The 26,886-nt window shown below is 37.9% G+C and overlaps 2 protein-coding genes across 18 annotated transcripts; one reads left to right on the top strand and one right to left on the bottom strand.

The window, feature by feature from the left end:
* Positions 1–2,606: 2,606 nt before the first annotated feature.
* Positions 2,607–9,143, top strand: LOC133739734 (cyclase-like protein 3). 17 transcript variants are annotated; one of them, XR_009860791.1, is made up of 13 exons: positions 2,617–3,027; positions 3,124–3,453; positions 3,537–3,632; positions 3,735–3,779; positions 5,180–5,241; positions 6,321–6,389; positions 6,573–6,793; positions 6,942–7,034; positions 7,184–7,253; positions 7,797–8,013; positions 8,232–8,375; positions 8,495–8,644; positions 8,835–9,143. XR_009860791.1 is itself a non-coding variant. In XM_062167528.1 (6 exons), the coding sequence occupies exons 1-4, from the start codon at positions 6,729–6,731 to the stop codon at positions 8,355–8,357; spliced, it is 501 nt and encodes a 166-aa protein (XP_062023512.1). In that variant the 5' UTR covers positions 6,573–6,728; the 3' UTR covers positions 8,358–8,375; positions 8,495–8,644; positions 8,835–9,143. The 17 variants fall into 17 exon arrangements, 1 of the variants encoding a protein (XP_062023512.1); XR_009860786.1 differs by having other exon boundaries at positions 2,607–3,027; positions 3,735–4,727; positions 6,321–6,793; XR_009860792.1 differs by having other exon boundaries at positions 6,321–6,793; positions 7,219–7,253.
* A 6,511-nt stretch (positions 9,144–15,654) lies between these two features.
* LOC133740505 (uncharacterized) lies at positions 15,655–20,641 on the bottom strand. Its single transcript, XM_062168461.1, has 12 exons — positions 20,329–20,641; positions 20,121–20,236; positions 19,933–20,002; positions 19,630–19,774; positions 19,412–19,549; positions 18,669–18,808; positions 18,261–18,308; positions 17,302–17,412; positions 17,025–17,206; positions 16,789–16,910; positions 16,066–16,142; positions 15,655–15,983 (listed from the first exon to the last, which is right to left on the bottom strand). Exons 1-12 carry the CDS (start codon positions 20,590–20,592, stop codon positions 15,873–15,875), a joined length of 1,524 nt encoding a protein of 507 aa, XP_062024445.1. The 5' UTR covers positions 20,593–20,641; the 3' UTR covers positions 15,655–15,872.
* Between the last annotated feature and the right edge of the window lie 6,245 nt (positions 20,642–26,886).

The raw sequence follows: 26,886 nt of genomic DNA, 5'->3' as shown, positions 1-26,886 counted from the left end.
TGAACATTATGACCTAAGTGGCTATCATCAGACATAAAATTAGTTTCTTTATAGATTTGTATAAATCTAATAAACTCAAAGTACTATGCCAAAGTTTGAATGCTGCAAACTCTTATGAAAATCTTGAGGCATACTTACTAGGAGTCCAATATGGTTTGCTGATTCTTAGCTAAGAAAAGCACCAATCATAAGTATGGTCAGGTGGTTTTTGACCTTCTTCCTCCTGTTGGGCCAATAGATTAGTTGTTTTTATTTTTGCTTTTTCTGAGCCTATTTAGGCTTAGTTGTAAGTTTGTAACCAAGAAAAACAAACGAGAATGTTATGTAGCAAAGATATATAACTCTGAGGTTAGTCATATTTTTTATGATTGTAAAGCTTATTTGCAAGCCTTTGATTTTGTTAGAATTCGACATATTTTTTGTGAAGCAGCAAACAATGTAGCATATAGATTGACTTACTTTTCTAGTTTAGATCATACTATTGATCTGTCTTTAGATGAGGTCTCTAATTTTTACAAGATGTCCTATCTGATTATAATTGCAGTGCTTCTATGAACGCTCAGCGTATAGATATTACGTCCCCCCTAATGCGTCAAAATATAATGAACAATAACATAAGTGTGTGGCTGAGACTCGCAGCTTGACTGGGTTCCAAACTCCATTATTGAAAAAAAAATATATGACTCTCCAGGTAGTGTCATGATTACCCTAAACCGTACCTTTTGTGGTCAAGAGCTTTTGTAGACATCAGCAAAGGAGCACTGGTCAACTTATGCACTTAACCTGAGGTAAGTAGAGTGTTACCCAAATGGTAATTGTGGTTCATTTATGTTTGAACTCTTAAAATGGTGTTGCGGTGTGAATGAAAATAATTGGTCAAGAATAGATTAAGGACTAATTTCAGTTTACCCCCCTGAGGTTAGGGGTCGTCATCATGTTAGTCCCTCTAGTTTCAATTTAATCATGTTAGTCCCTGTACTCTCAAATTTCATCATCCGTGTCCAATTTCTACTATTCCGTCCAATTTGGACCTTTAAGTCTGACTTTTGAGGGCTAAAATGGTCATTTCAAGACAAAAAAAAAACTAAAAAAAAAAAAAGATTTTTTTTTCTTTTTCCGTTTTTTTTTTTTTTTGCATTTTTTTTCTTGTTTTTTTTTTCTTTTTCTTCACTTATTATTATTATTATTTTATAATTTTTTCTTCAACCTATACACCACAAGTTATAATAGGTTTATAAAAACAAAAAAAAAAAATACTCTAGGTAGTTAAAAAGCCGCTCGCTGGTCTACGATATTTGTGATATATCTCCAATAAAGCGAACAATTTTAGGATATATCTGTAAAATATAATAGGTTTATAAAGTGAAGAATTTTAAGATATCCTCAATAAAGTGAAGAAATATCTATAAAATATGATTAAAAAAAATAAATACAGATATTTCTTCACTTTATTGGGGATATATCCTAAAATTCTTTGCTTTATCGGAGATGTTCCACAAATATCGTAGACCAGCGAGCGGCTTTTTAACTACCTAGAGTATTTTTTTTTTTGTTTTTATAAACCTATTATAACTTGTGGTGTATAGGTTGAAGAAAAAATTATAAAATAATAATAATAATAAGTGAAGAAAAAGAAAAAAAAAACAAGAAAAAAAATGCAAAAAAAAAAAAAACGAAAAAAGAAAAAAAAATCTTTTTTTTTTTTTTAGTTTTTTTTTTTGTCTTGAAATGACCATTTTAGCTCTCAAAAGTCAGACTTAAAGGTCCAAATTGGACGGAATAGTAGAAATTGGACACGGATGATGAAATTTGAGAGTACAGGGACTAACATGATTAAATTGAAACTAGAGGGACTAACATGATGACGACCCCTAACCTCAGGGGGGTAAACTGAAATTAATATCCCAAAATGAAAGTAAGTTATTTTAATGCAGGTTTACTTATCTGGAATAAAAAAAATCATGAATCGGAGACGAACTGAAATGGGGGAAGGAAGTAATTCGTATGAAAATATTTCATTTCCATTAAGCTGTTTTCTTACCATATGAAATCAGAATAGAAATGCAACTGGTTACAATTGATGTTGTTCACTAATGTTCATGAATCAGAATTAAAACTAGTTTGATTTTTTTTTTTGACAGAGTCACTACTCACTACTACAAAAATTGAATCAGACGACACCTTTCAGACGACAGTATGCAATTATCCGTCGTGTGATTGAAATTTTTTTTTTCAGACGTCGCTTCTATAAGAGCTGTTGTGTGATAGGGACTTAGAAATTAGTTCAGAAGACGTTTAAGATAAAAACTGTTGTCTGATTCTCAAAAAAATTGAGCGGCAAGTTTCCCACCGTATTAGTGGCGCAGACCCTCTATGAAACTCAAATTTTTTTTTCCAACATGTATTGATCAGACGATGAGAAATAATATAACTGTGGTCTGATCAAATAGTTTAACAAAAATGAGGGAGATTTCCCACCACCTTCTTCTCCAACTCCTGCAATGGGGAAGTCAAGTTAACACGAGACAAATTCCAAATTTAAAACTCATGCATTGAGACCACATTGTTTTTAATTTCTGTTGTGTGAGTCATTGTCTAAATTCACGGGGCATGTCCAAATGGGCTTGAAACCCTAACACTTGAACCAAAACCAAAACCAAATCCTCTCTCAAGCCCGACATAATCACTCCTCTCGACAGCTCGCGAAACCTCCTCTTCACTCGCGTCTACACAAAACCAAAACCCAACTCCTCTTCACTTGCGTCTCACAAAACCAAAACCAAAACCAAATCCAATTGAAGGCTTGATGGCAGATTGCCCAAGACCGGAAATCTCATCTTTCATTCCCACAAACAATACCCAATACCCAAAATCTCATCTTATTGTTGCTGATTGTGTTCTTTCGCTAGTTTCATTTGGATCTAAAATTTTTAAGAAAGCTAAAGGAAGTCTCAAGAAGAATCAGGGGTCCGAGAAGAATTCTTATCAAGTCAATATGGGACTCGAGTGCAAGAGCCAAAGCTAAAGGTAAATGTATACATCTTGCAGATTAGATCGATTATTTTGCTTATTGAATTGAATCCCTATCTCTAATCTCTATCTCTTATCCCTCTTTGTTGTTAGGGTTCCATGTTTGAAGAAGCTGAGCTACGGCGGAGAAAGCATCTTGATCGAAGAAGCCTTGAATGACTCGATTAGTCCATCTTTACGATTGGGAGATGCGAGTTGGTGAACTCGAAATTGAAAACAAACCCTTTCAGGTCACTATTTCGATCTTTCTGGTTTCATTTTCAGTTTCAATTTGGTTTTGCAGTGTCACCACCCAAATTCACCTTCCCAATGGCTTCAATTTTTGATCTTTTTGATGGCTTCATTCACCCCTCTGCAATCGTTCACCCCAATACGCACAGAAGCCTCTAGGTTACCTCACTAGGCTCATGGGTGCCTCACTAGGTCCAAAAGCTCCTCCGTAACACATCGATCTTTATCTATGTTCATGGACTCTCTCTCTTATTTTTTCTTTCTTTGGTGAGAAGATCATGGACGAGTCTGAAATACCCTAAATATATTACCAGCTATGGTTGAACTATTAGTTTGGACAATGAAGTAAATTCATGGACAAAATTGAGGAGGTACTGTTGATCAAAATTGGTTCAAAGTTTCAACAGTTGTGCTCTTTAGGTAATCTGTTCATGATTATCTCAATGCTCACTGGTCGTTACTCTTTTAAATAGGCCCTGCCCTTGTTGTTGATGTTCCCAGGGATAGCAACATAACTGGTGCGCATTTCTTACTTCGACTTCTCTGTATATACTTCAAATTCATGCAGTCTTTTTAGAATCCCATTTACACTTGATCAATTTAATGTCAATATTTTATATCCCATGTTTCCAGTGACGAGTTTCAATTTTGTTCAATTTCTTACAATCAAAATGTTAAGATTGTTCTAGCACTTCTGTATCTCACGTTTCAAGAAACTGATATCAATTTTTCTGCATTTGAAATTGTAACGTCCCGTATCTTAATTTATCCGTTTACTAGTCATTTGGACGGTAAACAACAACCACTTTCACCTTTTACTCTGTTTTAGAACTTTTAGTGGCCCTAAAAGATGACTTTTTGTTCGGGTCAAAATTTGAGAAAATGTTCTTCATGAAAGTTATCGAGGACGTTAAACCGAGCGCGTGCATATGTGGTACGTAAAAATCGGAGTTCGTATGCGAAAGTTATAAGCGAAAATGTAAAAGTTACTGTTCATGGTAATTTATCTTTAAATAGCCGAGTTACTGTGGTAAGTTTCCATTTTTGGAAACTTACCGGCTTTTCTCTCTCCTCTCCCCCGACCCTTTCTTCCTCTTCAGTCCGGTTTCTTCTTCCTCCGATTTCTCCCTTCTCCGGCCGACCCACGACGGAATCCGGGCACCGGCAAGCTCGCCTCATCCTCCTTGTCACGCCTGTGGTGGTGTTTTGCGGTGGCTCGGCCGGAGGAGCTCGGATTTGAGCCGTGAAGTCCACTGTAGCAAATCGGAAGTTTCGTCGATTTCCGGCGATTTCGGCCGTTTCCGGTCACCAAACCGGCGTCGAAGGTGCGGTTTTCGCCAAAGATCATTTTTCCCCTAGCCTTGTGCCACGATTTGCAGTGTGGAGGTCGAATCGACGATTTCAAATCCTAGGGTTCTTGGGTTTTTCTGGAAAAAATTTCACCGGCCGGTTTCGACTGTTTCAAGGTAAAATTGGAACTTATTGTAGTTGAGAAAAGTGTTAGGCTTGTTGAGTAGATGTTGTGGCTGAAATTTGGTGGCCGCCGGCGCGTGGACCCCACGCGCCGCCACTGTGGGTGGCGCGTGGAGGCGTATAGGGCGGGTTTTTGGCTTCTGTTTTTAGCTAGTTAAATCCTATTTTTGATCTAGAGATTATATTTGTGAAGTTTGGTGGAAATTGAAGGAGTTTTGTATCGATTGTGTAATTCCGAAGTTGGGATGTCGATAATTAAGTTACGGGAATCCGACCGTCGGATTTCTATCGATTTTGCCCTAGAACCTTTAAATTAACGAGTTGGTATTAGGGGTGAAGTTGGATTAAATGGGAAAAGAAATTGGAAGTTTGAGTTTAGAGGAAAAAATATTAGAATCGTATTTAAATTGTCGAATTGTCGCTTACGGAATATAATTGTGTACAGGGCGACGTACCGAGCTCTTGCTCGATGAAGGAACTCGTATACTTGATCGTTGGAATAGTACTGTGAGTGGACTTTTGTTTTTAAATAATGATGCATGCATTTAGTTCTTAAATTAATGCTTTATTTAATTATTATATTACTTTTCGAGCATATGAATTGATTTCGGAATTTGATTTCGATTTATGTCGTGGATTTGCTTTCAATAATGATTTTCATGAAGTGATTTGAATTATTCCGGTTGTGACTTTCGGATATTAATTTGTTATGCTCGGATTCGAATTTATAATTTATGTTGATTTTCGATGAATTATTTTTCCGAGGTGATTTCCGGAATTTCATATTTATTTTCATTCATCGATTTGAGATTTTTAAAGGATTTTCGAAATGGGATTTCGATGGAGTTATATTTCTTGTTTGTTTATCGACTTTCGGATTTGGCATTGAGAATGCCTTGATGATGATTTTGGAATTGGTTTTGTTTTGAATTATGGATTATGATTTATTATTATTTCTCGCATTTTTGCTGTTGATTTGAGATACTCTTGGCGTGTGGGACACGTCGTTGGAAATTCATTTGCGAGAGTTGGGGAAGCTTTATGGATTTATGTGGTTTTCGGATTTTCTTTTGTCATACTTTGGGTGACTATTATCATTGCTAGCATTGATGTCCGCCTTTGTGGCGAGGTGATGGGATCACCGAAGCCCGTCCGCCTTTGTGGCGCTGGTTACTGTCTTTGTGACAGTAATGCTGAAGCCCAGTATCCTAATCGCTACACTTAGTGGCGTGTGGGTATATAACGGGAGTATATGGGAGTACTTTAGCCTGGGAGGCTATCACCCGAGCCTGGGAGGCTCATTCGTATGACTATCTTCTTCCCCTACTTTTATATTATTTCTGGGCTAGCGGGGTCTAGTCCGATGATACGATACTCAGCAGGTTTAATTTACAGTTTCCAGTTTCCTGATTTTAAGAAATAAAGTTTTACAAACGTGGCATGCATCGAAGTTTTATAAATTTAAATAAGTGGGAAAGTATTTAAGTTTGCTTCATTTAAATCATCTTAATTATTTATTTTTGTCCACTCACACTAACGTGTTTTTCAATACTTTTCCCCTGGGCCCTTTGGTTTTAAATGCCCAGTTTGCAGGCTAGGTTAGTTGAGGTCGGGCGTACATGGAGTCGAGGCATAGCCAATAGCATTGCTTCCGCGTATTCATTCTATTTATGTTTTCTTTGTTACCTAGTGGATTAGTATTGCTCTGATAACCTGTGGAATTAATATTGTTTTTGGGTTGAGATTGGTATTTGTGAAATTGGAGTTGTGATTTGGTGAGCAGATGGCTCCAGGAGAATAAGGATGAGTGATTTAGAAGTGTAAATGTTTTCCTACAGGTTTTGGGTAGCCTACTTTTAGGGGAGGTTCCGCCAAATTTTTGGTAGAATTTCTTCTAAGGTGGGCCCCGCAGGGCCACTTCGGATTTCGTGGTGAAATCCGGGGCGGGTCCTGTCAGAAATACTTGCTTTTGGCGTACCTTCACAGCTGAGGTGATGAAGTCCTTAAATATTCCCAAGGGTACTCGCCGAGTACTTTTCAGGACATTAAATATTGATAGGTAAACCCTGAGAAATTGGGTCCTCTGCTTATTTTCTTATATGTTGAATTGTTGATAATGTACTTTTGTAACACACGTAGTGGAAAAGGAAAATGGAGTCTTATAACTTGTTCTTGCATTATGAAACTTAATCAATTGCAATTTTTAGGGGTCTTATGCATAAAAAGGAATTTGACTCAAGCTGGATTCACGGAGGATGGAGCAAAATGGGTAGTAAAGAACACAGACATCAAACTTGTTGGTACAACATTACTTCATTTTCTAGCTAATCTTAAAGATTGAACCTCTCATTGATCACCTATGCTACCCCAAGCACATTTGCATTCATAAATTCATCCCACACTCCGGTAATTAGTGTGATGCACTCTTGTTTATGTGTTATGAATGTAGGAACTGATTACTTTTCCATTGTACCTATGATGAAGCTATTCCGGCTCATATTGCTTTTTTAAAGGGAAGGGTAAGAATTCTTATTCAATAGAAAAGAGAGCTTCAAGTTTATAACCCTATATTAGTACAGCTGCTTGCCTGCTTCTTATTTAAACGAAAATGTGTCATCCTTCTTGGAAGTATTTCATTATGTTTATTGGGCCAAGTTATGATTTTGGTAGCTCTAATAGTTTTGTCCGAGTTCCATATAGGCATCTGTAAGTTTTATTTGAATTGCTAATTATCATTACAAAGAACTTAATTGGTTTTCCAAACCACAGAAGAGTATTAAGAGGCGTATAATTAGTGAAAAGCAAGATCAATGAATTTGTCCCTATTGTGAAGGGAAAAAAAGGGTAAACATAATATTAAAGTACTGTTGATGGACAAACATCTGAGATCATGGCATTTGTGTCTAATAGTTGTATTTGTAATTTCTATTAGCCAAGAGGAAATTAATTAGGGGAAAAAATGTTACATTTGCTAGCTGCCGCATCTTAAAATATTTATTCTTTATTTAATATTGACACATGCATGAAGCTAATTTGTTACACATTGCAATCATGTTTTACAGCGTCCATGATTCGAGAGTAATCTATTCTCAAAACTCATCTGAAGAGCTGGAAACAAAGCCATTCAGTAGCAGCAAGGATCATGAACAAGATCATACTGAGCTCTCCTGCTGTGAAGAATGCACTTCAAATTATGAGAAAGAAGCTCAGTTGCTCAAATCTAGCCAGCAGAAATTGCTTGCCTGGCTTCAAACACATGGCACCGAAGCCCGTCAAAAGGTAACCAATGTTTATCTCTTAACTTTTGATTTATGGATCACTACTCTAGGCAAACAATAATTTATGGCTCTCGTATAGGTGAATTGCTAATTATCATTACAAAGAACTTAATTTGTTTTCCAAACCTACTTGCCTATGCTTTTATGAGTTTTTGTTACAATGTAATAGGGATTTAATTTGTTAAGCCCTGCAGTTCAATGTTTAAACTTATATTTCAGGAAATCGTACCTGTGGAAGGCCTAAAGCTTGATGGCATAAAACCAGGAAATTATTCTGTGCATTGCTTACCTTTAAGGTTGCTTGCTGCTGAAGGAGCACTAACAAGATGCATTCTCATCAAATGATCCGGACTCTATTTCATTGTATGTATATATATTTACATTACTTGGTTGCAAACACTGAAATACAGCTAGCTTTAACTATAAACCAAATTATTGGTTAGCCACCAGCTTAATTAACTGTTCATCTGCTTTCATTGTAGTTCAACGATGGCAGAACACATTTCTGCTAGTAACATCTTGAATCAATTGTGATTGTTATTCATTGTCCCTCTGTTCCACTAGAAGAGTTGGCAGGACAACCCTTGGTTGCTAAAACTGGAGCTCTCTCTGCCAAAAGTTACTCTTTGAAGGTTTGCTAATGGCTCTTTGTGTTTCGGATCATAAAGTTATAACATTGTCAATTTTTCGTGTAATGGGTTATAACTTTGTTATTATTATCTGCTACTGTTGATCTACGATTACCTATTACTTTATTTCTTTAGTGATTGGTACTGCTGATTGAAAAACAGTCATCTTATTGCTGTTACTTCTTTGGAACAGACTCGCTCAACTGTGATCAACAATTTTAAAATGGTAGACTCAGCAGAAAGTGATGGCATTGAGAAGGTTGGGTGTCAGGAAGTGTTTATATGCAATAAAGCAAGGTTCTGTTCCAATATGAGGCCATGAGAGCAGCAAAGCTAGACTCCTTAAGTAAATTTCTGGATGTATATTGCTAGGAGAGTACTATTACATCGATGTACTCCTTTTGTGGATAAAAGATTACCTTTACACAATCCATTTTGGTGCACATGATGTGGATTATAACAATCTCTTCTATATATTGATTAGTTACTGTTAATTTGATAATTTTTTATTCCAATTCTACCATATATAATGCATTGAATCATTCTATTAGGACAACAATAAAAACCTGCCATATGTACACAATATTCACAATGGTCATAAACTAAAAACTGTCGTCTGATTTCAAAACATATCTAAGATGCTATCACAAAACCGTTGTCTGAATAAAAGTCACACAATGGCTATAGAAAAAAGTGACTTCGTAATTGCAATCATACAACGGATTCTTAAGCTACCTGTTGTCTGAGTAAAGTTCACACAACAATTGATGCTGCCGAGAGCCTGTCGACGTGCTGTCGACATGAATGCCGAGTTATTCACACGACAGTTCTCTAAATGCGCCTTCATCAGATGTCACCAAGATAGACGACAGTTATCCTCCATAACAGACGACAGTTTTTAACTGTCGTCTGATTCAATTTCTGTAGTAGTGAGTAATAGAGATTTCATTTAATCCCAAAGCCAGAACGGCACATACAAATAAACCCCATATGCTTGTACCCTAAATCAGTGGTCAAGCAAGTAAGGGAATACAGGTACCATCCACTAGTACATTGTCGCACAAATATTCAAGAGCCTACAAAACTACAAATCTCAGCTTACACTAAGAAAACTACCGTGAATCTCCCTTCGTCAATGCACTCAATTGTGGTACTCCAGGAGATTCATTAACTTGGTGTAAAAAGAAACCATAACAATGTAGACTAGAGCTCACTAAAAAAGCAAGCATAAAATGGGCCAAAACCCACTACCTTCCCCAAACAAAAGGGAGTTATTGGAAAAAAAAAAACTAAACCTTAAAAACCCTAAAGCCCGAAATAAAGGCTAAAAACATAGAGTTGGACCAAGGGCCAAATCCCTAGCCCACAGCAAAGCCCAACAAGGCAGCTCCAAGAGAAGAGGCCCAATAGGACTTGGCCTGAGCAAGCCCATATGCCATCTCCACCTGTGCAGATCCGTGCAGCACCTATCGTCCCGCCGCCGATGTTGTCCAGCCACGCCGTCCACACCACCAAGCCATCTGAACCCAGCATTGCCACGACGCACAGCCTTACGCCGTCACCCAGATCACCAAGACCCACGCTGCTGTGCAGACCAAACGGAACCACACCGTCGCCTAGATCGTCAGGCACCACCGTCCCTGCACAACACAACCACCGCCTACCATATCATCTGGAACTCGCCTCTGCCACCCAACCAGACCTTGAGCCAATAACTGATAGGAGCATAAAGTGCGACGATATTATTGAGTATATGCCCCATTTTAGCCTTGTTTCTCCCTTAAGTTTCGTGTTTTGAGTCATCGAGTCATTTTAAGAGTCTTATAGAGTGTTTGGCGTGAAATAAGCGGAAAAAGATAAATTCATGAAAAATCCTAGCTGGATCAGGATTCCTCGTTTTTGTGGTCTTTACATTTTAATTCCCTTTCTGGATCAGGATTCCTAGCTGATATTCTCCTGCTTGTTGTAGGAAACCTTGGCTGGTGGAACTCTTGGAAACAACAACGATGGAGTCATAAAATAAAGCATTTAAGACATTTGACCAAGCAATGAAGAAGGGAAATAAAGGAGAAATACGTTTTCAGTTGGAGAATAAAGGAGAAAGACGTTTTTCAGTTGGTGAATAAAGGATAAAGACGTTTCAGCTTGTTAAAAGACCCCATTATGAGAGGAATTAAGGCCATAAAGGAGACGTTTCAGTTGGGAAATTAAAGGAATTATGATGCAATCCCATCCGTCCAAATGAGGAAGTATGATCGACAAAAGCCAACCAATGCTCCCCTATAAATAGGCAATGTCCAGACCAGAATTATCATCACTTCCCGGCCTATCACTTCCCAGCCTATCACTTCCCGGCCTATCACTTCCTGGCCAAAAACTTTTCCGAGACTCTGCCCAATTCACTCCTTAAACTTCCATCTCGTACAAGACCGTGACCACCATCCATCCATCAATCTACAAAGCTCTAAGGCGCTGAGTCAAGGACGCTCCACCACCATAGCAGAGACGAGTTCATCACCTTGTTGCTAAGCCGCTGAGGAAAGCTTCAAAGTGTAACTATGACTCTACTTACAATTTTTGTTACGATTTTGTGGGTTTGGATTTGTGAGTTGTGTAATTGGAGACATGAAATTTTCAGAATATTTTTATTAATATTTTTGAGATTTTCAGTTTATTATTGAGTTAATTTCGAGAATTCTTTTATGATGCATGTTACAATCTTGTGCCCCTTTATGTGTTTAGGTAATTTTCAGAGTTAGGTTCATAAGTTTGCATGCTAGAATAACGGTGAGAGTTCTTGTGTGTTTGCTTAATTTGCCAAGAGTAATTGTTATTTGTTAAGACGCTGAGTTATACAAGTAGCAATTAGTTCTAAAAAGTGGTAAAAATCATGCTTTAATGATTAAACGATTTTGGAAATTACGTGTTAAATTCTATGTGTAATGGTTAATTTGCACGTGTGAGTTGATTCGAGGGTTAGATAATACTACTAGTTAAGAGAATTACGCTGAGTGTTTTAAAAAATTAGTAGTATTAGGCTTGGTAAGGACTTTTCCGATCTAAGCCTACATTAGAACGAATCAGATAAATGGATTGATCCGCTGAGGCTTTTCATTTGGGCTCTTATCTACGCATTTAAGATGGGCACAGTTTTGTAGCATGTTGAAATGAATTTCTGAGTGGTATTGGTCTAGGTTAGGGAAGTCGATCATTGTATATAGGTTTATTTGTTTTGTTTTTATTTTAAGTAGATTAGGAACCAAATTTCAAAACCCCCATTTTATTTTTTTATTTGTTAATTGACCTTTTTGTGTAGGTGTACCCTACAATCCCCGGACTGAACGATCCCTGCTTATCCTATACTGACAACTACATTTTGCAGGGTTAAATTGTGAGGCTATTTCAGCCGCACCAATAACCTCTCTCCAGAACTCTCCGAGCGACTAGCCTTCAAATACCCGCCCGGCAGCGGCCCATCAGCGGCAAGGAGGACGCTCACCACGCCGGAGCGCCGCCGGACAAGCGGAAAATCTCAAACCCTAGACCCAAGAGCAGTCCGGGTGTTTTTTATGAAGTTAAGTTAACATTCATATTAACTAGTTTGATTTCTAAAATACCTCTAACAAAATAAATCATGAGAGAGGTATATATATTTTTGGGGTTATTAAAATTATGTAAGGATATTTTGGGTAGAAAAATGTATTTCTGAAGTTTCTATTCCTAAACCCATATACAGGCCCCCCCCCCCCCAAAAAAAAAAAAAAATTGGTTATCAAATTCTCGGTCATTCAGGAATCGATTTCTAACAATGAGGTGAGATCCACACCCATTTCAATATCTATATATGTCAGTAAACGCAAGAAAACTCATACTCTAGAATCATTCCCTTCATTTTCATTCCCATTCCTGATAAGTAAACGTGTGATAATCGAAATGATCAGGGAATGGTTATTACTAATGGTCTGCTTAAGGGAAGATTGCATCAAAACTTAAATTCAACTTTTCATTTCTATTAAGGACGATTCAAAGATTACCAAAGACAAAGAGTAATTGAATTGTATATGTAGCATTCATAAAATTTAGTTTAATGCCAATAACTTGAGCATGTGCACTTGGAATTGGATGATGAACTCGAGAAACAAAAATGGACCTTAATGAGAATGTGCACTCCATATCCAGATAGGGTGAGCTGTCTTTACTGTGTTAGTGGCTTTTTCATGTGTATATGCTTATATCTATATGTTGCATGAAAAATTGTCTTTGTTTGCTACGGTTGATGCCTTGTTACAATTTTTTTGCTTTATAAATATGAAATCCTGCATTATTTTTTGATAAATCAGGTCGAGACTAGACACGTGTGTTTTGATATGATGAATGACCTAGGAGTGAAAGAGGCATAACGACTAGCTTGGGTTCGATCCCCTAAACCACCTATGGGAGGCGTGAGTTGGCGTATGCATTTGCAAGTACCGCAATGGGTGTGTAATGAGTAATGCAACCATGCGCCTATTTAGGATGGACACTTCCGTTGACCTATAACATGTAATGGATTATAAAAGTGATATTTGCTATAAGGTTAGTTGGTCATGTCCCTTTTAGGGACATTAGACGGGTCATTGGATTATTAAATCATGTAGGCGACTATTTATGAGCTCAGTTGTGTTTTCCATACTGCATTTGTTTTACAAAAATAAACAAATTGTTTATAGATGCCTCTATTTTAAGTGTTTTGTAACATGTGCACAATATATGCCCCTTGCTTAGAATTGTTTGTTTACCGATCATTTGAACGGTAAACGATTAAAATCTTTACTTTTTACTTTCATTTCGAACTTTTAGGAACTTAATTTAAATATTAACTTTTTCTATGATTCACTTTTTGAAGAAACTTTCTTCTAGAAAGTTGTAGAGCACGTTAAACCAAGTCCGTGGACACACAGTACGTAATTTGAAATGGAGAAGATACTATTTTGGGAAACCTGCTATAAATAGCGATTGCATCTTTCCAATTAGGAAATTTTCATTTCAGTTACAAACCCCAATTTCCAAATCTCTCTCGACACGACTCGGGTTTTGACCTGACACACGCTGCCATCCGGACGAAGATCCGGCAAAATCTCTATAGTCCGGCCACCCCAAACCACCTCACCACCTCCATTCGAAGCGCCTTCCTTTCCTCTTGTGATCCATGGAAGAATTTCGTGCCATGGAAGCTTGAGAGAGGTGAATCGAAGTGAAAATTTCTCCTCGGTGACGTGTCGAGCAACCTGGTTCAATCGTAGGATTCCGAGATCATTTTTCCTGGGGACCTACTGGTCATGAAAAGTTTACTACTAAGTCAGCCTCTAATTTGCTTGCTAGCAACTATCCTACTCATTCAAGATCGACACTGCTAACTAGGATGTGGAAACTCCCTCTACCCCCTAAAATCAAGGTTTTTGCTTGGCAGCTTATTCATGGTCGTCTTAAAACAAGAGACAATATCTTCACAAATATCTATATTGATCGATCTTACACATAGTAAATTAAAAAGTAATAAATAAAAATGGATTATAGTAGGTTCCATCGTTTCTATGGTCACTTCTTAGAGAGAAGCTTGCGTAGGGCACCCGCGCGGGACACGTGGTGGGGAGGACCAATCACTGCCCAGCAAAAGAGGTGTTTTGGGTATTGCATTTTAGGGAGTAGGGGCAGTTTCGAAAAAGATGGAAAATTTGCTTTCTTCTGATTGGGTGGCCGTAAGGCCACGTGGTGGGGAAACCCCCACCTAAGTATTTTTCCACTTCTTAAACAGCGAAGTCCTCTCTATACACCGGAGCCCTTCCTTCATTTAATCAATGTTATTGTTAACTTGTCTTTTTGTTCTACTGATTTAGAATATATCAATCATCTTTTCTAGAGATATTTGGCGTTTACCTAATTGACATTTTAATCCTTCTGACTGGCATCACTTTCCTAAATTGAATATTGCTTCTCATAACTCTTTCTCCTTCAACTGACTTATTAGGCCCTTTTTATTTGTTATCATATTTGGCTTTTCAGAAACAATCTAATCCTTAGTAATGTTCATACAGAGGCCATGCAAGTGGCCTTTGCTGCTGCTAACATGTCCCTTGCTTACTCTAACAATGCTCCTGCTGTAAATCACTCTCATTCTCCAAATAATAAAATTATTAAGTGGCTACATGGGTAATTTGCTAAAACAATTTAAACCTACATGAAGAAATTCCAAGTAAAATTTTGGGACTCTTACCTCTGTTGCTGTAAAGTAATATTATCTGTTGAAGCTCTCTGCCATCAACTATTTTACACTTAAAGCAATAAAATGATGCAACTGCACATCTTGTTCACAAAACTGTTCCGAGTTATTGTAGAGGGAGAAATATCACTTTGGTCATCGAACTATGGGTCGCTCGACACTTTGGTCATCCAACTTTTAAAAACTTCATTTTGGTCATCGAACTATATCACTGTATATCACTTTGGTCATTCCGTCAGTTTTCTCTGTTAACTCCAGGGGTATTTTGGAGATGAAATGTTTTACCCGCTATTTTTATAATTTAATCCAATTTTCCCCGCCTAACATAAAACTTCATCCAATTTTGCCAACTTTTCCCTCCTTTTATTCATGCATTCATCATCAGTAATCAAAGCATACAACAAAGAAAAATAATCGAGTCAGAGAATGATTCAAAGTGAGGGAACATAAGAGGAAGAAAAATATTGATTTAATAAATCGAGGAATTATAAAAGGAGGGAAAAGTTGGCAAAATTGGATGAAGTTTTATGTTTAGGCGGGAAAAGTTGGATTAAGTTATAAAAATGGCGAGTAAACCTTTAAATCACCAAAATACACTTGGAGTTAACAGAGAAAACAGACGGAATGACCAAAGTGATATGCGATGATATAGTTCGATGACCAAAATGAAGTTTTTAAAAGTTAGATGACCAAAGTGTCGAGCGAGCCATAGTTCGATGACCAAAGTGATATTTCTGCCTATTGTAGACAAAAGTTTATCTCAAAACTTCGATGACTTGATATCATTTAATAAATTGGTGAAAGGATACAAACAATGATACAAATGTTGCTATATCTCCTTTATCTTACTGATACAGTTTACATGGGACTTTGTAGTAATGAACAAATTTTGTGCAAAAAAATGAGAGAATTAAGCAAAGAGCCTGCAAAGGCGTGTATGAATTGAAGCTTGTATCTCTGTATATGTTTGTTTTAACCTGCCTTTGATCTCTTCCATACAATAACCGTACCATAGAAATCAGATGATGCTAATAAATTCTCTCCATGGTTCCAAGCAACCCCAATAACAGGAAATCGATGACCCTGCAGTCACATATTTCGGTCATTTGGGCCAAATATGAGAGAACAGAAAACCATTCCAATCTTGTATCTAAAGAAGACAAACCTGTAGCTTGTTTACACATGTATGCTTTGGCCGAGTTAAGTCGTAGAAGTAGACATTTGAATCTTCACTTCCGGCAACTAGGTATCATAACAGCACGACAATGTTAGCAAGAAACAGCTAGTGTAATTGGTTGTATATTCAGGAGGAAATAAGATTGCCCAAAATAACAAAAGTCAGGAGAAAATAAAGTTGATTGCTAACTGAAATCTTGCCACTAATGTTCATTAATTGTATAACACATCATGTAGCTCTGAAAATTTAACATCTGCAACATAACCTATTTCTAGTAGTTACAAACAATTTTAAACTCTTAATTTACTAACTCAGATTTTGCTTGCACATGCTTGATAAATTAATAGAAGCACTTAAATGCAATCATCCAAAGCGCATATAAAAACTGTAATCGAAGAAGCCCTTGTTTATAGTTAGTCTAACAACTTTGCAATAGCTCAGTTGGCATTTATATCCAATAAAGTAGGGAGTTATATAACGTGTCACAAAACAAACACCCCTTCCTCAAGAAAGAGAGATTGCAAGTCAGGGAGATGTGTATAGATTCACCGTGCACTTTAGAAATTAAAGAGAACTTGAAGAAAAACTATTACTTATGATACAGTGCAGGTACCAGTTAAAAGGCGCACAATCTAGAAAGAGCCTTAAAAAGCGCGCAGAGAAAAAAATTGCTTTTTGTTATATATTAGACACAGAGATAGATATACAAACCTATATATTCTCCTTTTTCAAGGGAAAGCAGAGGACAAAAGGAAGCCCGGATATTGTATATTCGTGGAGTTAATTTGAGTGAGCAACGAAGAGTCAAATAACCTTGTATTTCCAGCGCAACACTACGACAAACCAATCATCTTGTCAGTATTTTTTTTTTTTTTTTTTTTAAAAAGAAAAAAACAATTTTAGTAAAATAACTCTAAAAAAAAAAACGTCGAGTTCTGCGACCAAACCTGAAGAAAGACAAACTTCCATCTTGAGTACATGTCAGCAACACAGGGCCCCGAGCCAACATAGAAAAACTTCGGTACTCCACAGTTGTGACTGGAGATTTCTGCCTGCTGCTACTTCGATGCCGATGAGAGCGGGATAATACTCCTGTGTGAGAATTCATACTGACAGAATATATACACCCCTGCGACAAATTATCCAATAGACTACATCAGTAAAAGTTATGCAAGTTCATCAAAAAAAAAAAAAAACTGCAAATGAATATAGGCCATAACACACCGTCCCATCTCCACAGAAAATGATCTGTCCAGTGTGAGCATGGTCCATAGCGGTAACTTGACTGTCAAATGATGTTTTATGAATGGTCCTCCCAGTACTGAAATTGAAAACCTGATATATCAATGCAGAAATACCACCAATCAAATCTAATCTATTAAATTACATATATCCAAGAAAGACCAACACTATAGGGAAATGAAAAATGGAGTTTTCATATGCTTCGGATTAAGAAAAATGAAAAATAGAAAATCAAGACAGCCATATCATTTTTTTGTTAGGGCTTTTGAATGCAATGCCAACTATGATTAAACAATTCCATTCATGTTTTAGGTTATCCTTTCAAACAATCGAGCAAAAGTGAAAACATTTAATCATCTAACTATGATTAAACAATTATAATTCCGGAAGAAAAAAAAAAGAAAAAAAGAACATTGAAAATATTATGGTAGTAACCAGATGGCTTACTGATTTTAGATTTGCTTGATTATTACAAGTATGTTCTTTGAAACAAAATCAGAAAGTTTGGATGCGGTAGCACTCTGTAGTGGGCCTAAAGGGGTAGTTAGCTTCATAATAAGAAGCTAACTGCTTCCCTCCAGAGCGTTACTCAGGAAATAAGATAGCATAACTATATCCATCTCGTCATCTTTACCTCATAGTAAAAGCTCCTTTGTTTGAAGCACAAGTAGAAAAGGTGTTTCAGGCTTTCAGCATACACATACAGAAACTCCAATATTAACAAATTTTCTAGTCCATTAAAAAAAAAGGTCATAAAGCAGCTATACCTAAGTCCATAAAAATAGTATTAAAAATTAACGTATGAGCTGCAATATCGAAGAAAATATGAGGCCATACAAAATCAGGAAGACCCAGTAGATATTCGTAACATCATGTTTTAAACCAAAAATCTCATGTTTTCCTTTCTGAAGAAACAACAAGCATAGGTATGCAACCCTTACCGTAATTTCTTTGTCTGCATTGCCAACTGAAAGGAAGTTGTTATTTACCTGCATTAGGAAGATAAAGCAAAAAATAGACCTTAAAATTGCAGTATGGCACATCATGATTAAAATGTACATAAAAAATGGTAAACAAACTCCATTATAATCATCCAATGAAAGTCAAGGGGAAAAGGCATTATTAGCTGATTGTAAATACTAAAAACAGCACTTGATTGAAAACAAGGTGGATTCAAGTCTAATGGGAAAAAAAAAAAATCATTAATAACTTAGGCCAAATAAAAAAATTGCAAAAATGATATGAAACACAAAAAACTTAAGCATGTATATATAATAAGTTATTAATCATAGAAAAGGATTGAAGCCGTTCGGAAGGGCTAGATATTCTTAATGTCCGTGTACACTTACAGGGTGAAAACGAATACACAGTTGTGGAGAAACTCCATATATTACTCTTATGCATAGGCCTTTTGAAATCTCCCATACTCTCACAGTTTTATCCAACGATGAGGATGCAATGTACTGATTGTTTGACGAGAAATCAAAGTCTGAAAATAAACAAGACATGGTGTTTAGAACAAAGACCTATGCAAGGAAAAATGGAAAGAATAAGACTTCAATTAATGCATCCTCTAACATAATTACACTTCTAAATTTATACTAGAATAAGGAATCATTTCTCATCATTATAGGTTGCAATGCCACTGAGAATCCCAATTGATAAACTCAGGGATTATCTAGAATCTACCGGGAAAATAGCGTTGGTCCCATAACCAAGTGGAGATGATGTTGCAGGAAACAAAATCTTACCAAAGAAATATGCATCCACTACAGAATAATGGACTTAATGTTTAATCATTTGAAGCACTGTGAACACTTGTAATGTTTTCAGTTGACCTATTAATTTACTGCCACAAGTTGATGGGTTTAGCCAAAAATGAGAAAAAAAGAAAAAAAATCGTAGCTATTCTAGAGTGTTCAGTTGTAGCAAACTGCTAAGGCCTAATTTCTTATCCATATCTCATTGAATATCACAACTAAATTTTTGCCCATACCAATATACTTATCAGTGGAGGCAAGAAACCTAGAAACAGATATATCAATGCAAAAGCAAGAGAAAAAATAATGGTAACAATACCAGTCAATCCAACCTGTAACATCTTTGGAGTGACCATTCAGATGCTTGAGAATTGAAGGAGGATCAGAGACAGTGCATACTGTCAAGGTTCCATCTGATGCTCCATACGCAAGCAGATCTGAGCTCATGTGCCCAAACTTCAAAACAGTAACTGTGGACAGCAACTAATGAGGTTCTTCCTTTGGAAAAATAAAATACATCTTCACTTATCTTCCTAATACAAAAGATTACCCGAGGCTCTGCACTGATCAAAGATGCAATGCATTCCTACAAAAGAGTATGCAGGTTGTTCACCCTGTCGACGCAGGCGGTCATTATCACTAGTACTCGAGCCAAAACTTCTACGAGATGAAGGTTGACTGCCATTATGCACATCCTGCAACAAGCAAAACAGTTAACAAAGTAAACTTCAAACTTGCATTACTAGTTCTCTCATTTCATCCTGGGAATCAAAAACACCGAATCTCCACATTAAAGCGATTTACGAAGATTAAAGAAACTTGAAAACCGAAATCGAGGCTGCATTGCACATACCCTGCCAGGAGTCCAGCTCTCGACGTCACACAAAAGTGAGAGTGGACTCGGAGGTTGAATCCATCGCCCACTGATGCATCAAGCAGCCTGATGTCAGCATACGAATTTAACAATTCAAAGCACTGACTAATCGAAAACGTGGATCAACCAGCAAAAGCTTGAGATATGAACTTTGATTGGAGGACTACCTGTTTCCCGGAGTGGTCTGGAGGCTCGGAGTCCGCAGACTATCCTTCTCCCAATCCCTCGGCCTCCGAATGTAATTCCGGAACGCCACGTAGCCCTTACCATTGCATCTCCAATCCTTTCAAAAGCGAACAACAACAACTCTGAGACTCAATTCGCAGCGAAAATGAATGAAATGAAAACATTGGGGATTGAGATGGAGAAGCTTACTAGGCGGCGAAGAATGGAGGACTGAGACTTGCGAGAGAGAAGGAGGCGACGAATGCCGATGTATTCGGGATCGGAGTCTGCGGGACAAGGTTGGAGCAAGCACATCAGCAGCTCCGGATCTGAATGCTTCTTCTTCTTCTTGTTCTCGCCGTCGTCGTCTGTTTCTTTCTGCGGTGAAGCACCGCCGTCAGCGCCACCGTGGTTCTCCTCTTCCTCCTCTTCCTCCTCAGCTGGTGGATCGCCACCGCCATTTTTCTTCGCCATCTGGATTCGCAAATGACTTTGGCTACGTGGCTCTCTTGGCTAACTAAAGAGAGTAAGGACAGCTTTGACGTTGACTTTGGCTCTTTTTTCTTTTTCTTTTAATTCAAGGCCCTTTAAACTGTGTTGCTTTACTGTGTGGGATCCAGCACCCATTCTTCATGCTTGGATTGCTTTGGCTTCCCGGTCGGTCGGTAATTCTAAGTAATTTTTTTTTTTTTTTTTCAATTTAGGTTATTTTTGTTTTGAAAAATTTAGAAAGAAAATGGGTCTCTCTAAATATACCAGCAAAGTTCTAAATATACCCAGTAAAATATTTTATTTTTATTACCTTTAATTTATGTTAAATTTAACCAACTGATTTGCCCAAAATGCCCTGAAAAACAATGTACCCTGCAAAACAAACAATACTCTACGACTCTACACGTCTCTACCCAGATCTTAATACTTGTTCGTCCCCATCATGCCCTACCCAGGTTTCTGCCCAGGCTCAACGGTGGACAATAATTCATGTAGCAAAATGGAATTGGCCACTGCATTTTGAATCTTTGTTCAATTGCAAAACACTTGTTTTTGCCAAAATTATCACCGAATTAATACGTGCATTCCCCAAGAACTGGTTGTGTGCCCAACTTGAAGTCCCTCCACATCGATCAATCAGAAGATATTTGATCATTATCTTTGCTTCCATCTCATACTGCTCTAGTAAGTCAAAGTACTTTTACTCTTCACAATATTCTAGAGTTTCCCCAGCGGCCTAGCGCCTACTGCAGTCTTTGCAGCATCTTCAACTAAGTCCCCAGATTGCTCAATATAGTTGCTTGTCTCCCCATGATAGAAGTTCAATGGACAAGGACCATGATAGGCTATTTCTATACACCTAAATAGATGCACAAAAATGCCTATAATTTAACCCTACAAGAATGTCGAAAATAGTATAGGTAAGTAGGGATCGTTCCCGCAAGAGATTGTGGTCTAATCACTAATCTAAAGACTCAAAACAAAATAAACCTAAACTGTCCAGTTATAAAGATCTGACTGGCAGACGACTCTAAACTATTCTAAATGTCACGAAAATTTACAGACAGACTCTAGACATGATAAACTAACTACTGACAAAGTTTGATAATTTTTGAAGGTGTTTTGGTTGACGAACTAATTAAATAAAAACGAAACACTAAATGACTCCGAAAATAAAAAGACTTGATTCAGGGTTTTGAAAATCAAAGATAAAATAAGTTAGAGGAATCGCATCCACCACCAATCAATGAAGTAAACTAATCATGTTAAACCTAATTACATATATCTATGAATGAAGATGCTCAAGTTAACCCAACGCCTGAATTAACCTATTGTTTTTCCTTACTTGTATTGTCACGCCCCTGATTTTTACACAAATAAAAATCGATATATATAACCCCATAATTATATATGAGTGAACGTTCAGTCATCAATACAAATACCTGGAACATCTTTCCCTTAAAACAAGTACATACTGATGCCCTGAACCAATCCAAGTTAATATACACTCGCTCAACAGAGTTATATATTACATAAGCTTACGAATTAAATTGCCATCACAAAATAAAACGTAAATACTCCTCAGAGTTCACTACAAGCGGAAGTCATAACACGGTAAAGTCACAAAAAGGGCTTCCTACCGTAATGCTGCCAGCACGCCACCTCAGCTTCAGCCACGATTTCCCTGACCTGCAGGATTAACCCCTACACAATTCCATTGAATAGTGCACCGGGTTGCCACACAACAAACCCGGTAAGCTTATGAAGCTCGTATGAGTAAACTCAAAACCACAAAGCAAAACACATTTCTTAAGTCACCTCAACCTAAACACGATATACACATAGCTCACACCTACGGCCATCAATTCCATAATCTTCCATATCGTGCCTACATAAGTCAACTGGTGACTATAGCCTCATGCTTAGATTCTCAACTAGCGTCCCATTACACAATTTCAATCAAACAAGACTCCCTCAAGCAATGTTTGATGCCATTCTAACGCCCTACGACGAATTCCAGAATCACACTCATTCCCTTCCCACTAGAAGCCTTTGTCATCAACATGACATCAAAGGTGAAAAGCAATGAATCACCTTTCTATCCTCACACAGAGTACAATCGTCACCACTATGGTCTTTAAGATAAATCAAGCCAACAATCAATCAAACCAAGAAGAAAGCAAGGCAATCACAATTCAAAACAAGCAGAACAATTCATAGTAACCCCTGCATATAATTTAGTTCAGGAGGTCACACTAGTCAAACAATTCAAATCAAAGTAAACATCGTAACCTCACACTCTGACGTTCGTAGGTAACCCCTACCATTACAACAATCTTCTCGATCATTGTTAACTAATTAACAATTCAGCTCCGCCACCGAGCAGTCATCACATTGATCATCGCACAGATTCCACCGATCATCACGCAGATAGCCATCATCCTACTGATCATCACACAGATAGCGATCATCAAACTAATCATCACACAGATATCGCCAGTCATCACACAGATAGCGATCGTCCAACTAATCATCACACAGATATCGCCAGTCATCACACAGATAGCGATCATCACCTAGATTCATTGCTAGTCATCACACAGATAGCAATCATCACACAAATATTCCTACACAAGCTACACAGATATTTCTACACAAGCTTTACATTACAATCATCAGAAGGATTCATCATATTGATGTCATCGATTCATCACACAGATACTCCTACACAAGCCTTACATGACAATCATCACAAAGATTCACCACGAAGCTACTAATACATGAATACATATGTATATATATATACCCTATAATATATATATATATATACACACATAGTCATCCACACAGAAATGCCACTAATACATGAATACATATGTATATATATATATACCCCATAATATATATATATACACACATAGTCATCCACACAGAAATGCCACTAATACCATCTATAGTCACAGTTAATCCCATAACTCCAAGACAATATGGTAACTAGGCTCATAACACATATCGCGAGATTTACTCACCTTGAAACTCCCGCTGCGTCTTCAATACAGAACAAGGCAGCCAAATCACCCAAATTAGCTGTCCAAAGAATACCTCGTCACGTACCTAAGGAATTACAGCTCTGATTCAATTAACGAATCACAAAGAATAACGTTCGAAACCCTAAATCAAACCAAAATTCCCAAAGTGACGCCAATTAAGGCGAAACCACATCCGAGACCACCCAATGTCTCCGGAATACTTCCACGATCGATATGTCCAAACCACAAGTCGATCGGAAGCTCGAATCCTCACGGATCGAATAAATTCACCGATATGAAACCGTAAAAATCATAATAATTCCATTCGAACTCCAAAATTTGTATATTATATATCGAAACGCTCGTATCAACGAGTAGAACATATATAAAAACAGAAACAGTCCCTTACATGGCCGGAGCACCACCGGAACGCCGCCACAGGCGGTGGCGCACCGCCGCCGGCCAAAAACTCATTATTTCACAAAACTCCCAACATCAAAATGCTTCATCTAAGCATGCTTGTGAATTCTCATAACTAGCTCGAAGTCAGAAAACAAGCATAAAGGGTCGAAAACTACCTCACAAGCAGTGAACAGTAATCCAATCTGAGTTGAACCGATTTCCACGTAAATCGATCCAAACAAACACCATAGATCGACTCAGACGACCCCCACGAAGCCAAGAAGGAAGCTTGAAGCCGTGCCGTCGCCGGAGCTATGTTTTCCGGTCGGGTCCACAAACACCAATCTGCAGCGCCTTCTACCGCCGCCACCACCGAGAATCGGCGCTAGAGGACACCACAGGGAGGAGCGTACGGAGGAGGCGAACCGATCTGGGCTCGTCTGGTGATCTGCCGTCGCCGGAGCTCGCCGAAAAATCCGGGTCGGATCACCGGGTTCGGGTCGGGTCGAGCGCAGGTGATGAGAGAGAACGGAGGATTTTTGATTTCCGGAAATGGTAAATGTGAAAATGGAAATAGTAAGTTTCCGAAATTGGAAACTCCTATTTATAGAACTTTCCCAAAACTTCAAACGCTCATAACTTTCTCATACAAACTCCGATTCTCGCGTTCCATATGTCCACGAACTCGTATCGACGCGCTCTACAACTTTCGTGAAGGAAGTTTTCGGAGAATCTCAACACTTCAAAAGTCAACCTTTGCAAACCCCCTAAAGTCATACTTTCCGAATAAAAATTCGTCCGAAATACTTCCTCTCCATCCACGAGCCACGAAACCGTCCAATAACCACAATTTAAATTCTGGAAAATCCTCAGAAAATAAATACGAATTTATGGGGCATCACATGTATGCTAGGTGAGAGACGCTCTACACCTAACCTATTTTCTAAAATGCAACCTAGGTTGACGCAACTCTAGATTTAACACAAAGAAATCATTACGCAATAGAAAAACGAGACATCACAAGGCATCTTGAGTACGACGCGTCTCATTTAACCTAGGAACCTAATCACTTGCCTTATAGACAATTTACTACTCTAGAACTCTCAACAGAACCCTCGAAGCAAGGCACAGGCAATGATCATTCTTAGCAATAGAAACCTAAACATGCAATCTAAGTTGCGCACCAAAGAAAACATGCAAAAGAATCATCAATGTGAAGATAGAGATTAGGTTCTCATCCAATAGATAAACAAAACTAATTGAAAGTCATAATAAGTTTACAATCATGATTTGGGGCTTCAACAACCCCTAACTAATAAAAACTAGTTAAACATAGAAGAAAACAAAACAAAGAAGGGGAGGAAGAGAGAAGAGAAGAGAAGAAAGGAGAGAAGAGAGGAGCTACTGCAGATTAATCCCCTTTTATATGCTTAGAGGTTGCCTTCATCTTTCTTGTTGTGTAGGAAATCCAAAACCTAAAAGAATTAGGGTTCACGTGCTTGGGTGGAGTTTCCTATTGGCTCTTGAACTTGATGACTTATTCCAACCATTCATATCGTATTGTTTGTCCATCATAAGTCGGAATATGAAGCACAAAATCGTCCTTGGGCTTCTCATTGTGATTTGGGCTTCGAAACATAAATTCCCGTCCAACCTCAGATTCACGCGCAGGCTGACCTTCTTGTACTAAATCGGCCATAGCTTCTTCTAGAAAAATGATATTGACGAGCCGTAAAAAGATCTGGAAACTAGATGTCTGAGGCTTTCCATCAATATAAAGGTCATTCTCTGAATCGTTCTGAGCTGGTCTCAGTGGTCTGTCGAAGTTGACTGATCTGCACAGGCAGATTTGCCGATTTTGCCTTTCAGTCCCTCTTTTACTTCTTTTCTCCTTCTTTGCTCAAAATACCTATAAAAGATTCTAATCCAACGGAAATCCAACGGTCGGATTCTAATTTAATGATGATCCAACGGCCAGATCGAATTTATATGATGATCCAACGGTCGGATCCTCACGGATCGCCCTTAGGATCATCCTCCAAAATTATCACGAAGATCCAACGGTCAGATCTTCTTGAATCACTCTAACAAACATCTCCTCAAAATTATACGAAAATCCGACGGTCAGATTCTCACGAATCGCCTTCCGAATCACTATTTCACAATTATACGAAGATCCAATGGTGGGATCTTCGCCCGTGACCACACAAAGTCATCGGGACAGTCATACGATCAACATATTCAAATTTGAAGTAAATCTGACGGTCGGATCTTAGCGGATCGTAAACCGAAGATAAAACGTAAAAACGTTAAATAGTAACGTCAAAACATAAATCCACTATTTATCAACGTTTTCTAAAATGACCTTGTAATATATCAAAACGCTCGTAAGGATGCGTAGATCATCACCTAGATAATAAAAACTCGAAATATGGTCGAATACGCCGCCACAAGCGGCGGTCAGTGGGTGGTCAACGCGGCGGTCAACGACGGTCAACCACCTCCGATGCAAAAGTTGTCAACTACAAACTTGTTCAAAATGACGAGTTGATCCACTTTCATAACTAGCATGAAGTCTTAAAACGAAAGGAAGTGGTCGGAAATTACCTAGAACAGTCGAGGTGACTGGAAAATTTCCAGAATCCGGCGAGAAACTGCAGAAAACGGCGAGCTCCAATTCGACGTAAAAACGTCAATTTAAGGCTTCGATTCCTTCTGAAGAGTTGTTAAGAAACTCAAGAAGAACTCACTGGTTCAAGAATCACAGAAAAATATGGTCTGTAGCTCGAGATATACCGATCGAAAGCTTCGGTGGTCGGAAAAATTCCAGAATTTTGCAGAATCC

This window comes from Rosa rugosa, chromosome 3 (genome assembly GCF_958449725.1).
Source record: "Rosa rugosa chromosome 3, drRosRugo1.1, whole genome shotgun sequence".
NCBI lineage: Eukaryota > Viridiplantae > Streptophyta > Magnoliopsida > Rosales > Rosaceae > Rosa > Rosa rugosa.
This window is presented reverse-complemented; position numbering and strand designations above follow the sequence as displayed.

What these genes read in the sequence shown, in the direction of transcription:
- LOC133739734 (XM_062167528.1), top strand. Translation starts at nt 6,729, where the DNA reads ATGAAGTCCTTAAATATTCCCAAGGGTACTCGCCGAGTACTTTTCAGG. An exon ending in AGGACATTAAATATTGATAG is followed by an intron (nt 6,794 to 6,941) that starts GTAAACCCTGAG and finishes TGCAATTTTTAG; the next exon opens with GGGTCTTATGCATAAAAAGG. An exon ending in GCACCGAAGCCCGTCAAAAG is followed by an intron (nt 8,014 to 8,231) that starts GTAACCAATGTT and finishes CTTATATTTCAG; the next exon opens with GAAATCGTACCTGTGGAAGG.
- LOC133740505 (XM_062168461.1), bottom strand. Translation starts at nt 20,592, where the DNA reads ATGGCGAAGAAAAATGGCGGTGGCGATCCACCAGCTGAGGAGGAAGAG. An exon ending in CAGACCACTCCGGGAAACAG is followed by an intron (nt 20,003 to 20,120) that starts GTAGTCCTCCAA and finishes TTGATGCATCAG; the next exon opens with TGGGCGATGGATTCAACCTC. An exon ending in TCACTCCAAAGATGTTACAG is followed by an intron (nt 18,809 to 19,411) that starts GTTGGATTGACT and finishes GTTTATTTTCAG; the next exon opens with ACTTTGATTTCTCGTCAAAC.